A 16042-nucleotide genomic window follows, 5' to 3' on the forward strand; every position below is an offset into this window, starting at 1 on the left:
AAATTTCCTACCCCGTATCCTGAGACTGTGACCCTTTGTTCTAGACTTCCCAGCCAGGGGAAACATCCTCCCCGCATCCAGTCTATCCAATTCAGTCAGAATTTTAGACGTTTCAACGAGATCCCCTCTCATTCGTCTAAAGTCTAGTGAATACAGGCCTAGTCGACCCAATCTCTCTTCATACGACAGTCCTGCCATCCCAGGAATCAGTCTGGTGAATCTTCGCTGTAATCCCTCTATGGCAAGTATATCTTTTCTTAGGTAATGAGACCAAAACTGCGCACACTACTTCAGGTGCGGTCTCACCAAGGCCTTGTATAACTGTAGTAAGACATCCTTGCTCCTGTACTCCAGGGCATTAGCTGGTTAAACTTTAGCTGTACCCCAGCCTTGGTAAGGAGGAGCCCTAAGCATTGACTCTGCTCAACTGCTCTGGACTTAAATAAGTGGGGTGTGTCCCTATGGCAATCTGGATTGGGGAAAGATAATTTCTTAGTTTGTTTCAGAGACTCTTAATTACGGTGATCAGTATCTATCTACATTTGTCAGACACCTAGCTGACCAAAAGACTTGCTCAGAGTTCAAGTTCTTTTGAATGATCGCCCTTTTCTTTGCACTAAGATGCCGATGTGACTTCCGAAGAATCTGTGTCTGCAGAGGAGGAACCAGAAAACGACACTTCAGCCCCAGAGGAGGAAAAGAAAGAAGCAGAAAAAAGTGGCGATGAAGAGAAAGAAACCAAACCTGCAGAGGAGCCTAAAAAGGAGTAAGTGTATCCATGTCAATTCAAAAATGTTGTACTCATTTTATGATGGTAACATAGTAGGAAATCTGAATAATTTGTTTTCACAGTACGGACTCTAGTCGTTATTGTAGCCACGGTATGCTTCAGATAGAACAGAAATGTCTATATTCAATGTCTTCAGTTTTGCTTTTCCTTAGTCTAACATTTTAGCAGAACTAGAGTTTATTACCTGTTTCTGCTCATGTAGTTTTCTCCATTCCTCTTTCTAAATGGGTAACCTGGGATGAATGCAAGAGAGTAGTGGGACACATAAGTGGGGGGGGGGGGAAGACAAAATAAGAGTTAATAAGAACCATCTGAGCGTAAAGAATATAAAAGGGTAGAGAGAGAAAGCAGTAAAATTGGATTGAAATCTGCATCTGAGAGTGCTGATTTTACACAAGCAACAAGGGCTGTATAGCCCCTCTTCTAAAGCAGTCAAGGAAAGAAAGGCGAATCCTAAATGTAACATTTACATTTTGGACACTGAAGCATTCAGGTCACCCTGGAAAGGACATAATTTTGGTTTGGAGGACGAGATGGGAGTATCAAGTTCAAGGGCAGCATATGTATGTTGCCACTGCTCTACCTCTCTTTCTTCCCTCCTCCCAGCCCCGAGCAACCATGTATGAAATGGTTAATATGAATCAATTGAACATGGTTATTTGGGCTTAGCATGAAATCTCCATTTCAGGCCAACTCAGATGATGGATCTGATACCTAATTTAAAATGCTAATACTGTGGTCTTCAGTTCTGTAAAAGCCAGAGCTGTTAGGATTCTGCACATCCCCATCCTCAGCAGCAGGCCTTAGAGGGAATTTGGTTAAATTGATGGTTACATTCGTTGTACTGTTCTAAAATGAAACTTGTGCTGTCACCTCTCGGTCAGAAGATTGTCCGTGTGAGCACCATATCGGAGGTTTCAGCTCGTAATCTGAGCTGACAGAATTGGGGAAGTTCTGTACTGTTCCAATGAGGAGTTGAATCAAGGTCCCATCTGCCTGTTCCCTTGGACATTGAAAATTCCATGGCACTATCTGAAGGAAAGTAATGAGTTCTCCCAATGTCTTGGCAATATTTATCCCTCAACCAATATCACTAAAAACAGATTAAATAGTCATTCTTTTCAATGGTTTGTAATATGAAGTTCTGTGAGGCATTCAAAACATCCAATAAGATGTTATATAAATGAAAAGTTAAAATGTTTCCTAGAGAATGTTATATAGTGACCAGCACTAAACGTTGTGATTTGTGTCCTGTTGCAGAGAAAAGGAACCAGCCAAGGATAAGAAGATTAAAAAGACCATTCCATCCTGGGCTACCTTGTCTGCTAGTCAACTGGCTCGAGTGCAGAAAAATTCTCAGATGACTGCTACTGCAAGACCAAAAATGGATGCTATTGTCACAGAAGCTATTAAGGTAGGTGGTGGAAAATCTCTCTCAGCTGTAGTATGCTACTCAAGTAAACCTTTATTAAGTTTTCTCATTATGTATTTTAAGCAACTATATCCTTTGACTTGTTTTACTTGAATATATAGATCAGAAAAATTGACATTGTTTCCTTTTTTAACTATCATAACTTGAAAAAGTATGATTAAAGCCCATATTCTGATGATGGCAACTCCCATAACAATGTTAGCTTGCAAGTGTTGGTGTTGGCTCAGTGATAGCACTCTCTCCTCTTAAGTCAGAAGATCGTGAGTGCAAACCCTGTAGGCTTAAGCACACGATTTGACGTGGAGAGACAGAGGATTTTAGGAAGGAAGTTCCAGAGGATATGAGGTTGGAAGCCCAACTCTATGTTGAACAGGCTGCTGAGGTTATGCCTGGGACAGTGACCATGGAGGAGATGGATTTGGTGGGAAGAGTATGGGGTTTGTGGCGGGGCAATGACACTGGTTTCAGTCTTGTCAATGTTTTTGACAAAAATATACATTGATGTTGGTGCTGATGGCTGAATATGTGCCTGCCTCCATTATATGAGACTTGGAGGATATAGAGTTATTTAAGTACTTGAGCTATACCATCACTATAGAACTGAGCCTCAACTCTAATTTGTTATTTTCAAATTTGTCTCCATTGAAATTTAAAAAAAACTTGCATTTACAAAGTGCCTTTCATGTCCTCAGTAAGTCCAAAAGCACTTTACAGCCAATGGCATATATTTGAAGTGTTGTCACTGTTGTAGTGAAGGAAAATGTTGCACACAGAAAGCGCTCTCAAGCAACAGTGAGATAAATGTCCAGATAAGTTTTAGTGGTGCTGTTAAAGGATAAATGGTGGCCAGGATACTGGGAAATCTCCTCTGCCCCTCTTCAGAATACCTGATAGTGCAGCACTCCCTCAGTACTGCACTGAAATGTCAATCTAGATTTTGTGTTCAAGTCTTTCGATTGGGGCTTGAAGCCATGTCCTTCTAGCACGTGTGAGAGTGCTACCACTGAGCCAAGGCTGAGACATTGACCTTCGGAATAAAGAAGGTTAGGCAACTGTTACAGATTCAAAATTCCGATCAGGATATTTTGCTGATCTCACCCCAGCCCTGGGCACTGAAGCCATTTGGAGCAGTCTGATTGGCACCCTGGCTGAATGTCAACTCTGCACAGACCTGAAATCAAACCTTGGATTTCCAGTCTGTATAATCATTACAGAAAGTCTTTCCCAACATTTAAGTAGGAATGATGTATCTGAATGTTGGCACGTTTTAAAAAATCTCAAATGAAATGTTTGACCTGAAATTGCGGATGAAGGTGAATGCCTCCGATCCGCAAGAAAAGTACATACCTACCTGGTACCTCCGTATCTTCGGACTCTTGCAGTCCTGGGCCTGCAGGCATATGCCTGCGTAAAGGTCCGCGTATCCCAGGGGGCGCATACGGTTCGCAAGCATCCCTGGGATCACGTGGGTCGGGCCAGCCAATCAAAAGGTGGGGGGGGGGGGGGGGTCCTATGGGGATTCCGTACGTAAATTCACCTAACCAAAATAAAAATAAATGACCACACGTTTAAAATTAATTAACATACATTTTAATTAAATATTTAAAACAAAAATGTAATTTTTTGAAAAATACATTAAATATTTTTAAAAGGTCCAAGAATAACCTAAACTAATTTTAACAGTTTTGAATGTTTAAATGATTTTTTAAAATGTATTTTAATATTTATTTAAACCCTTACACTGGTAAAAGGAGGTCCTGCACCTGATTTTACCAGGCATAAAAGTTTTGTGGGCAGCAGTTGGGTAAATAGCCCGACCTTGCATCAGCGAACGTCCATTTCTTGCGCATGCGAATCATCTGTCAAGCTGAAACTTGACAGATCGCAAGTTCCTGGTGTGTACGCACGGTCGTGGGCCCCGCATAATCCGAGCCGTGTGTGGCTTGCTGCTGTATGCTGTTTATCAGTCATTTAAGGTAAATAGCAACATTTACACTTGTTGCTGTTCAATCCAGTTAGTAATTTGATTAAATCAAAATATCCTCTTTCTAGTGAGTCATTTCAAACTTGCAAATGCACGATGTAAAGGGAGCATTTTAAAAATACTCTTATCTCTTTTTCAGGCTTGTTTTCAGAAGTCTGGTGCTTCAGTTGTTGCCATAAGGAAATACATCATCAACAAGTATCCATCACTGGACTTGGAGCACAGGGGATATATACTAAAGCAAGCCTTAAAACGGGAGCTACAACGCGGTGCTATCAAACAGGTAATCATTAGATCATTTTATGGCATTAGTGTGGAGGCTACTAAAGTAGGAGTCGATTCCATTCTGGTAATGTAGTTAATGGATGGTGAAGTTTCAACACCCCTCTCTAACTTTTTTTCCTCCGTCTTTTTCTTTCTCCGTTTCTCTTTTTATATCTCTCTCTCTCTCTATCATTCTCTTTCTCTTTCCAGAATAGTGAGGTAATTCTGCCACTTTATAGATGATTGGTGTGACCACACCTAGAATACTGTGTACAGTTCTGGTCACCGCAGTATGAAAAGGATACTGCAGATATTGAAAGAATGATTGAGGGGATGGAGCAATTGTGTAAATTGGACCTGTTGGCACTGGAAGAGAGAAGTTTGAGAGGCGATATGATTGGTGTTTTTTAGGATTCTAAAGGGACTAGATAATGTAGACCATGAGAAACTATTTCACCTTGTCCAGAACAGTAGAACCAGAGGGAGGACACTGCCTGCGCTTGAAATGGGGTAAAACTAATCTGCGGTAACATTATTTCATTGAGCAAGTAGTCAGGCTCCCTAGGGCGCTGTTGGAGGCAGTTAGTATTGATTAATTCAAATGCAAATTAGATAGATTTCTTTCTGAAAATAACATTTTGGAATGCAGTTTCTGACTAATTTTAGACATGATGTGGTAAATGTAACATGCTTGGGCGGAACAGGTGACTTTGGACCTATTGCTCCCAGAGCTCTCCACCACCGGGGTTTTTTTCTTGTCATGTCTGGGTCTGTTGTAGACTAATTGATAGTGATTGATTTCTGCGATTAGTCAACAATTCCATTATCATTGTATCATGCGACTACCAAGGTGATAGAAGGCAAACTAGATGGACTTTGGTCCAGCAATTCGTGTGTTTCTTTCTCTTCCTCTCCTTCTCTTTCCCCCCCCCCCCACCAACTCCAAAGTTTCAATGGTGCTATGTAGTGAATCACATCCTATTCCCTACAAGGCAGCGGTCCAAAGCACAAAACTGCTTACATTAGGCATTTGAGAGTCTGTGATGTCATGAGAATCAGAATTGGGACGATACAATGTAGATTAGCATGGCCCCTGCACAAGGCTGTCCGACAAAAGAATGGATGGGGGGAGGGGGCTCAATGGAAACTCTCTCAAATTAATATATTGCGGCTGATGTTTGGAGGTTGATATATTGAAACCTTGTTCTGCATCCAACCTATGCTGTGCCTGACCTGGGTATACTTGGTCGTACAGCTGTAAATCGTTCTATTCAATAGTATCCTTCATTTTGATAAGTGCTAAGTGCAATAGAAGTCTGAATTGCAGTGAAACTTTACTCCACTGTGCCAAAATAGTGGCCTGGAATTTGCGGTGGGTAATAACAGCGAATGAAACTGACAGCAATTTAAGTCTAGCACATGCGCATCCCAATGCAGAAATCCTGAAGTTACAGTCAGTCATTCACTGCTAGGAAACTGGCTGCGCTCACACTGATCTCAACTGAACATCGGAAAAGTCAAACTTCTGGCCTTTGCTTCGCTGCTGACCGCAAATTACAGGCCATTGACTAAGTGTTTTGTGAAGGTTCTTACATTTTTGTGGGGGAATTTTCCACTTTTGTACATGGAGAACTGAGCAAAAATATATATGATGCCAAGTACTAAGATAAATCACTTCCTTGCAAGTACATAATGGTATCATTGTTGAGCTCTGCTTGAACTGATTCGCACCCTGATGCTAGTATGTAATATGCAATAATTTAGCATGCATCCTTTTCTTCAGGTGAAGGGAAAAGGTGCTTCTGGAAGTTTTGTGGTTGTGTCAAATGCAGGAAAACAATCACACAAATCTAAACAGGACAAAAAGGTAAATACATGGTTGCAACTTCTGTAATAGTGGAATTTAAAATGTTTTCCATGTCCTTTGTTCTACCTCACTAGCTAATGCATTTAGCATTGTTCATAGTTGGAATGGGAGTGCATACAGCTGTGCTTAGCCTGGCCTATCTCTTAAGATTACTGCTCCAGTAATTCCTGTGGGAATGTGTTGTACCTAGGCAAATCCAAGTATTTGTAACTAATATAAATTCCTGAGCCTTTATCTACTTGTAACTTGCTGGCTTCGGGTTGGAAGATGCCAGTGTTAAATAACTGGCTTTCTTTCTCTTTTAGTTTGTTTGCATCAAATTGGAAGCCAGGAGTATGATGGACGTGACAGAATTGTTGGTATTCAAAGGGCACTTCATATTTAAGTTAATGGGATGTCCGTAATTTATGCTGGTAAGGGCAAAGGGATTTAAAATTCATAGCAAGTGGTCAGGAATGAGGCTTTTTTGCTGAAAGATGTGCAAGTTACTTTGTAATCCTCTAGTCCGTTAAGTTATTTTCTTTTTTTATTAATATTGGGCTGGATACATTTTCACTGAGTCTATAATTCAGGCCACAATATGGTGTGTCAGAATGTTTCTACATGGCATGCTTTATGACTTCCGATCTCGCACATGTTCTTCACGCTTGTATTCATGTTGATGCCCAAGGTGAGGGTGATTGCCATCACTTCAATATCCCAAACTATTTAAGAAAATATGAAATTTTATTCTGAGCAGCAGCATCTGGTCGTGGTTCCAGAGCTGCCCTGCTAAAATTTAGACCCTAGTCTTAACAGCATTTCAACATGTCTGTCAAGATTTAAACAAATTGAATTTTGGTATATATTCTGGGGCAGTGACTTCTTGAATGGCACTTCAGTTATTACTGTTGGTATATTTTCCTGTTATTTTTGGATCCGTGTACAATAGGATTCCTGCCATCAGAATTGGGGAATTTTAATTGGAAGTATTTTTCAGAACCGTTTGGTCTTTTTCCCCCCCCCCAACTGTTTCTTGCCCAGAGTACTGCACGATTCAGCTATTAGCCATATTGACAACCTTTTTCAGTTTTCAGTACATAGATATGCTTTTCCAGTTGGAGTAGAATCTTGATCGCCGCAAAACTTACATATAGTACCTCTGCACAGACAACTTAATATGGACTGTACAGAAGGTAAGTGTGTTTTTCAAACAAAAGCTCTTGTTTTTGATTAAGCCTAGTATTCTTTCTTTAATAGAAAACCACTTCATCTGGACCAACGGAGCAGCCAATAAAACTGGAGGATGCTCTACCATTGGCATTCACAAAGCTGTGTGAACCTAAAGAGGCATCATATGGTCTTATCAAGAAGTATCTTCTTCAATATTACCCCAAACTGAATGCTGAGAGCAGGTATGAAAATAAAGATTCATGTTGGTGTACTTGCCCAATGCTACAACCAATGTGAAGTACACTAAATCCCTGCTTTGAGCTTCAGCTTGTAGACTACCGATTCTTTATCGTGATCTGCTTTTCGTTCTCGAAGATCGGTCACCAAAGGCATTAGAGTTAGCCAGTTGTTCGTAATTTGACCAGTCAAACTTTAATGTTCTCTCCTAAATGGTTTAAAATTGACTAGTTTCAGCCAATTGAACTGAATTGGCCCATTCTCTCTGAAGTTTACAAGAATGAGAGGTGATCTAATTGAAACATATAAGATACTAACAGAGTAGATGCTGAGAGGCTGTTTTCCCCTGGCTGGAGAGTCTAGAACTAGGGGGCATGGTCTCGGGATAAGGGGTTGGCCATTTAAAATGGAGATGAGGGGGGAATTTCTTCACTCAGAGGGTTGTGAATCTTTGGAATTCTCTGCCCCAAAGGGCTGTGGATGCTGAGTCATTGAGTATATTCAAGACTGAGATCGATAGATCTTTGGACTCAAGGGATTTAGGGATCGGGCAGGAAAGAACACTTGAGGACGAAGATCACCCATGACTTTATTGAATAATGGAGCAGGCTTGAGGGGCTGTATGGCCTTCTCCTGCTCCTATTTCTTATGAATTTCAGAAATGGAGGTTTTGATCCAAAATCAGGCCAGCAGAGGCGCAGGAGGAGGAGTAAATTTCAAATTTAAATATAAAATAAAATGTAGGGGGAGACTACAGAAGGCAGGGAGTACAGCGATGGGAAGGAAGAGGCGCAGAGCAGTAATGATAATTGTGTAATATCAATATTTTTAAAATACTTTGGCCCATAGGATACAAATGTGAGTAGTGATCAAATAGTGATGTTTCAATCTCTTCTCCCCCCCACCCCCGAGCGATTTTTCTCTGTTTCTCGCTCTCTTATGCTCTATTTCTCTGAGTTCTTTTCTCCCTCTCTCCCCTCCATCCTTCTCCCCCTTTCCCCAGAATCAGTCTCCCCCTCTCTTTGAGCTGGAGGGTTGAGAAAAGTGCAAATAGAAATCAAGCAACTAATGATCAAGAACAATGTGCCTGTATATGTTACTTTATATAAAATTTTTGGCAGGAGCTTTTCCTCAGAAATCTTCCAAATATGAAATGAACTGATCAGTGAATTCAATTTCACTGCAAGGCATTAATGCTTTTAGATATGGTTACAGTGTTTCTCATCAAGTCACCTTTTTTGAGAACATGATTTATAGTACTTGCAGATAAATTATTTCCTGCACTGAATATTTTATTGTGTGCTTAATTTGCAGGCCCTATTTACTCAAACAAGCTTTGCAAAGAGCTGTAGATAAAGGTCAGCTGGACCAGATTACTGGCAAGGGAGCATCGGGCACATTCCAGGTAAGTGTACTGCAGATGTCAGACATGTAGTGGGATCTGTGTAATTACTTTGTGGCTGGGCAGAGTCGTTGCCAGTTTGGGGTACACACATGATCCTGCTGCAGTTAAATGGAATTTTCCCCCAACATCACCATAAGTGTTTGGAAGTCATCCTGAGTAACTTGCCCCTTGAATTGGAATTCTATTAACTAGTTGGAATAAGCTACTGTAGACCAACATCCTTGGGAGCACTTGTTTTGTTGTAAATCTCATCTGACATTTTAATTGTTATTTCCCATGGCAGTTCTCATTTTGAACACCAGATGGAGCACTTCACGATAATGATCCACCTGAGAGAAAGGAAAATTGGCAAGTGGATATGTTAGAGTGGATCCCAATGACTGAGCAGGAAGGAGAAGTCTAAACCTTGGCTCCACCTGCAGTCCAATGTGGAATTTGATGGGTGCAGAGATCATTTATTTGTAAAAGAAAAAACATGGACCCCGGAGACTAAGATTGCATTTACTGTTTAAATCTCCTCCCATTGCAGCTCAAAAAGACTGGAGACAAGTCGTTAAGTGGGGGTCCGTTTGAGGATGCAATTCTTAGTGCCATAACTGCCATGAATGAACCCAAAACCTGTTCAACCACAGCTCTTAAAAAATATGTCTCGGAGAAAGTTCCTGCAACAAATTCTAATTTTCAGAGTAAGTCACAGCTGTTTTTTTTTACATCTTTAATTTGTATATTAATTGAAAACCATTTTAAAAATTAATTGCTATCTGAGATCCAACTTAATGTCTGTTTTCTGGAAACTGTTAGCTTGATTGTGAAAGCAATGTGAGCTTTTCCTGGGTCGTGGCTGCTGTATGGAGAGTTGGTACTTGATTTTGCATCATATTATCTAGTGTTTCCATTCGTAAGTTAAATATCGTTAACTTGCAAAGTGTTTGTTTTTCTGGCTTGTAACTAGTTTTCAAACTGCTACTGATCTGATGTATGTATTTAGTACATAACTTTTATTATCCTGAAAGGTTTATTTCGAATTCTGGTTAATTTTAATTACAGCATAGGACATTTGTTAGTTACAAGTAATATCTGGTAATAAATAAATGTAATTTTACATTGTACTTTATGATTCCATACAAAAGCCATTAAACATCCGATGATGTTGGATGCTGCCAAATCAGTCCTAGCTAAAATTCTAACCAGCGATCACATGTTACCTCTACTTGTGTGTGTACTGAGTCTTTTTTAATATAAGGTGGCATTCCCAAGAGTGGTATCAATGTGGGAAAGCTGCATAATGAACAGTGAACAACCAACCCACTAAGTAACTTATTGCTGCTGTGAAAGAATTGCATTTGGCTTATTTGTGCATGTGGTTGAAAGTTCAGGGCTAAACCGATTACACCTATTTTCACTTACATAGTTTCTTTGATGTAAATAAATGTCCCAAGGTGTTTCACTAATAAATTTATGGAAATGACCGCTGAGCCAGGAAGGGAGAGATTAGAACGGATGATTGAAAGCTTGGGGAAGAGATAGTGTTGAGATTTTTAAAGATGAAAAAAGAGACAGAGCATCACAGAGAGTATGATTGAGGGGGGGGGGGGGGGTGGAATTGGAGAGAAATGTAATTGGAGAAATGTCTTTGGTCAGGTGAGAGAAGGTAGGGCTGTAAGATTATGTAACTGGTCAATGTTTATAAATATCAAACACAACATTTTTCCTGAATTTTTCTTTGGAATACTTTTAATTTTTAACATTATTTTGCAGTGCATTTGCTGAAGAAAACTCTGCAGAAATGTGAAAAATACGGATGGATTGAACAGATTTCCGGGAAGGGATTCAGTGGCTCCTTCCAACTTTGTTTCCCGTTCTACCCCAGGCAAGGAAGCTTTTAAACAAATTTAGAACACATCCCATAGTGCTGGTATTTACAGTTGTGATCAAAGGGCTTGTATAGGTTGTTATGACCCCTGATCACACATTTAAGTGGACATGTGAGTTCACTGGTTGATTTCATATTCAAAATACCACTTTCTCATTCATTGAATCTCCATATGCAAGTAGTGATAATCATCTAATGGGGTGGGGAGATCACTTCTGAGCAGTGTCTTTAACAAGTTTGTGTTATTTTGGCATATCCACCCAGGTTCATTTAATCCCATTTTCATCAAATAGCTTGACTGTTGATCATCTTGAACATTCAAAAGTTCACTGTTTTTAACGTTACACTGAATATAATGTCATTTGCCATGTGCATTTCTTAGATGCTAGATAGATTTGACAATTTTGGTCTTGAAACCTACCAATGTCGCCATCTTGATTAATATTTGCTAATTTTGACACATTGGTTTAATTGTAATGAATTGGGCTTTTTAAAAGCCCAGCTTCCCTTCCGTGGGTTCACAGCATGTCTCTGGCAAAGGTTATGTGACCAGAGCTGATAGTCCACCTGATGCACCAAGAGTGTCGGCATTAAATCACTGACTGACAACAGTCCTCACCTTGAGATGTTCTGAGGGATTCTTTCTGCACCATTTGTTCTACCGCAGTGGATTTCTTGAGATATACAGCAGGACATTTACAGTTGCCTACACTGATGTCTCGAGTTTTGGTGACTTGGGACATTTAACCCATCATTCTGAGTTACACCTGTAGAAATCAGGCTTTTATACCAGTTCTGCCTAACATAAAACCCGTGCAGCAACTGACTTTCTTGAAGTTGCTGGCAGGTTAGCAAGTTAGATTGTAGAAAGTGTATTCTGTGGTGATCACTCGTATAGCAGGATTCATCAGGGGAGGTTAGATTGTTCCACCCATGTCACAGGCAACATGTAGAGGGTTCAGTATTTGCAAGGAGCTACCTGAAGTAATTGTCATGCTTTGACCAAGCAATGTTGTCTTAATCGGACAGCTCAGGACAAATACTTTAGTGATGTCATGTTCCGTTCTCGTATTTTTAGTGCTACCAGTTTTTGGAAAGAAAGACAGACTTGCATTTATATAATGCCTTTCACAGCCACCGGATGTCCCAAAGCAATTTACAGCCACTGAAGTACTTTTTGAGGTATAATCACTGTTGTAATGTAGGAAATGTATGCATTACTTTGGTATACTCCCATCAGTGGAGGTTGAACAATATGAATGTAAAATTATCTACAGCAGATAGGGTATTCCTCATCCTTTTGAATATTGACCTACATGTATACAGTACCTTCCCATCCTACCCCACTGTTTTTTCTGATGTGCTGCTTGGAGCTGTTCACTTTGCAATATATTATATTCTTTATTACTCTGGGAAAATAAATAAATGCCATGATTAAACATGAGGCCTTGTGCATGTGAGTGAGACCAAAATGAAGTGAATTTGTTAAAGGAACAAATTGTATTATCTCTTGTATTGTATATGGAAGAACACCAAGTACAATAGATAGTGTGGCATCCCATTCATTGAGTTTTGTTAAAGAAACAGTCCACTTAATTTCTGCGCTGACCCATTTGATACTGCTAATGTTAAACTACTTTATGGTATTTATAGTCATTTTAATTTCCTCATTGGGCTGATTTGGGTCTTTTATGAAGGGAAAGTCTTCTGAGTATAAATACTCTGAACCCTTTGATCGTGTCTACTTGCGATAGCTTGCTATCTAACTGCACAGTAGCAGGATTTCCCAAGCTACTATACGTTTCTCCCATTTAGAACATTGGGGAAAAATGTTGGTACTAAGCTATCTTGGTGTTAAAGGAGGTACCTTAATTATGACTAAATATTCCTACCATTTTTCTTTAGTCCCAGTGTCCTTTTCCCAGAAAAGCAGCATCAGAAAGAGGAGGAAGAATCTGAGGAAGAGGAGGAGGAGGAAGAGGACGATGAAGAGCAGTCCGAGTCAGAAGAGGAAGAATCTGATGATGATGAGCCACCTTCTAAAAAAAGAAGGTATACGAGTTATGTTTACCACTGAAAACAATTTTAATTTTGAGGATGTAAACTTCTGCCAAAGTAAAAACTTGTGTATAATCAACAAACCTCCATGTACCCAGCTCATGGATTGTGATGTTAGAAGCTGTGGAGTGCATCAGCATTTGAAAGGGTCAAAAATCAGGAAACGCTGGAGATCTGAAATAAAAAGAGGAAATGCTAGAAATACGCAACAGATCCTATCAGCACCCGGAAAGAGAAACTAGAACCTTTGTCCGAACGGTTCTAACAAAGAGCATGTACATGAAACTATTTTCTTTCCTGAATAATTGCTGAAAGTTTCTACGGTTCAACTGTAACCACAGGCAGTCATTTAATCAATTCTTATGGCAGGCCGTTTTTAAACATTCTCTTCATTATAGTTTTGGTACAATTACATAAAATACTTCGTTGCTCATCAATACAGTAGCAATAAAGCCATTGATAAATTGCTAGATTATCGCCATTTGACTGCAGTTTATCGGCTGCTTATATTAAATCTTTCCCGTTTACAACCTGAAACAGGCAGAAGGCAGTTCCACGAGCCAAGGCCAAGCTGCAGAAACGAAAAGCCGCCAAGCCGAAGAAAGCAGTCATTGCTAAGAAGAGCACGCCGTCAAAGAAAATACCAGCAAAAAAAACAGCTAAAAAGTCCAGGCCCCCGCCAGTGAAGTTGGCCAAAAAGCCAACAGCATCTAAAAAGTCTCGGCATGGGTCTCCTAAAAAGGCAACCCCAAAGAAGGTGAAAGGACCAGCCAAGACCACCACAAGGCATTCACAGAGGCAGAAAAAGTAGCAACGGCAAAGCTGGAATGCTTTTTTTCGGTGGTGCATGTTTTTGTCATTTGAAACATGCCACGTGACACAATACTTTTCTGCAGCTAACCTAGAAAAAGTAGAAACTTATTTTTAGATAATTATGTAGAATGCTATTTTAGATAAGCTGTTGGACATCAGCAACTTGTTTCAATAATGTTTTTATTAGTTTAATGGGGTTTAACACTTTATATTTAAGTGTGTGACCTTATGAAAAAATTTTAGGTAAAACGCTGAGTTTTTACTTTGTAAGTGGGGAGCAAGCAAAAATGCTGGTTGACTTAAATGGAAATCATGATTTTGGAAAATTAATTAGTTGCTGTAATCTTTTAAAGAAGGTAATATCTGATCTCCATAGTTATGCAAACATTTTTGGGGAAAGACCCATTCCTGAGCTACTTGTGGAAAGTTTATTTGTGCTATGGTATAATGAGCTTTGACATTACTGCCTGGCATTGGGACATGGAAACTAAAGGAATGAAGATGAAACCCAAAGCATTTTGGCACGTCTTTACCCTTTGAGGTCAGGTATTACCTTAAGGTCATTAACATTGTTCACAATCCCTGTGTGATTTATATTGGAGATCCGTGTAATGGAATTGCCCTGTACACACTGTATGTGTATTGATGAATGTTGCTACTGTTTTACTTTTTGATAATTGCATTAGTGTCATTAGTTGAAGTACAGTACTTGCATGCAGCACCATTTTGTTAAGCTTTTTTCTGTATCAAGTCTCACTTAGTAAAAATACTGTACATTGTATATTGGTGTCAGTAATCATTTACAGCTGGCCTTGTTCACAAGTTCACATGAATTGTTCCAGGAAAGTTAGTCTTGGTTTTCCATCACTCCTGGAGTGCTTTTAGTTTAAAACTGAACATTCTTTTATGTGATGAAGAAGAAAAATTGGAACCGTGGTTTCAGTCCATTGCGTATCTACTATCACCCTACACAAACACTACTGACAGCAGATTGGCTGCAGCTAGACGTTTACCCATCCCCTGGTCCCCCTCAGAAAAAGTGAACTGGAAAATGGGTTTTCTGTTTCCAATATTTTATTAAAATCAGTTGACCATCTGTGGTAATAGAAACAGAAAATGCTGGAAACACTCAGCAGGTCAGGCAGCATCTGTGGGGAGAGAAACGGAGTTAATGTTTCAGGTTGCTGAAATGCTATTTCCAGCATTTTCTGTTTTTATTTCAGATTTGCAGCATCCACAGTATTTTGTTTTTGTGACCATCTGTGGTGTTACACATGGGAGGTTGAGATTAAGTATGGTCTAAAGGGGTTGGAGGATGGATAAGACATTCAGCCCATTTAAAAATTATATATCCTGCCTTTATTTTTTATAAAAATACTTTTTGGTTTAGTTAAATAGCCAAACTTACAATAATTTAGGAAGTATAAGAGCTGAGTTGGTTGGAATAAGGGAGTTTCTCTATGCTGAGGAGCTGGGAGATGCAAAGCTGTGGTGCTACAGCACCACTGCTGGTAGGAGGGTTTAATTACAGCAGGACCCATTTACATAGGCAGTTTTCATTGGGGCTGAAATTGCGGTCGGAGGCTTACCGTGGGTAATTGCCTCCGACCTGAAACATTTCTACGAAAGTACCTGGTGGTCCGGGAGGAGCGTGGGATTCCGGTGGGGTGGCCTTCTCTTCCTGCGCTGCGAAGCGTGCTCCCGTCCTCCCAAGTTCCCATGCAGACGGTGCAATCAGGTACAGTATTCCACAACTTTCTCTAATAGCAATGAGAACTCCGTATCTACTGATTCCTGGGATGGCAGGACTGACCTGAAGAAAGACTGGATCGACTCGGCTTATATTCACTGGAATTTAGAAGAATGAGAGGGGATCTCATAGAAACATATAAAATTCTGACGGGATTGGACAGGCTAGATGCAGGAAGAATGTTCCCGATGTTAGGGCAAGTCCAGAACCAGAGGTCACAGTCTTAAGGATAAGGGGTAAGCCATGTAGGGCCGAGATGAGGAGAAACTTCTTCACTGAGAATTGTGAACCTGTGGAATTCTCTACCACAAAAAGTGGTTCAGACTAGTTCATTAGATATATTCAAAAGGGAGTTCGACGTGGCCCTTATGGCTAAAGGGATCAAAGGGTATGGAGAGAAAGCAGGAATGGGGTACT

General features: G+C 40.0%; 1 protein-coding gene across 1 annotated transcript in view; it reads left to right on the forward strand.

Moving 5' to 3' along the window:
• Positions 1-14656, forward strand: part of hp1bp3 (heterochromatin protein 1, binding protein 3) — a 35172-nt gene extending 20516 nt beyond the window's left edge. The window contains exons 3-12 of the mRNA XM_070860141.1: positions 622-766; positions 2051-2204; positions 4346-4489; positions 6254-6337; positions 7577-7731; positions 9041-9131; positions 9661-9817; positions 10890-11001; positions 12910-13056; positions 13603-14656. Of these exons, the coding sequence (XP_070716242.1) occupies positions 622-766; positions 2051-2204; positions 4346-4489; positions 6254-6337; positions 7577-7731; positions 9041-9131; positions 9661-9817; positions 10890-11001; positions 12910-13056; positions 13603-13873 (1460 nt within the window). The 3' untranslated portion in view covers positions 13874-14656. The remainder of the gene's footprint in view (positions 1-621; positions 767-2050; positions 2205-4345; positions 4490-6253; positions 6338-7576; positions 7732-9040; positions 9132-9660; positions 9818-10889; positions 11002-12909; positions 13057-13602) is intronic.
• The last annotated feature ends 1386 nt before the right edge of the window (positions 14657-16042 follow it).

The sequence above is a fragment of the Pristiophorus japonicus genome, chromosome 18, assembly GCF_044704955.1.
Source record: "Pristiophorus japonicus isolate sPriJap1 chromosome 18, sPriJap1.hap1, whole genome shotgun sequence".
Taxonomy (NCBI): domain Eukaryota; kingdom Metazoa; phylum Chordata; class Chondrichthyes; family Pristiophoridae; genus Pristiophorus; species Pristiophorus japonicus.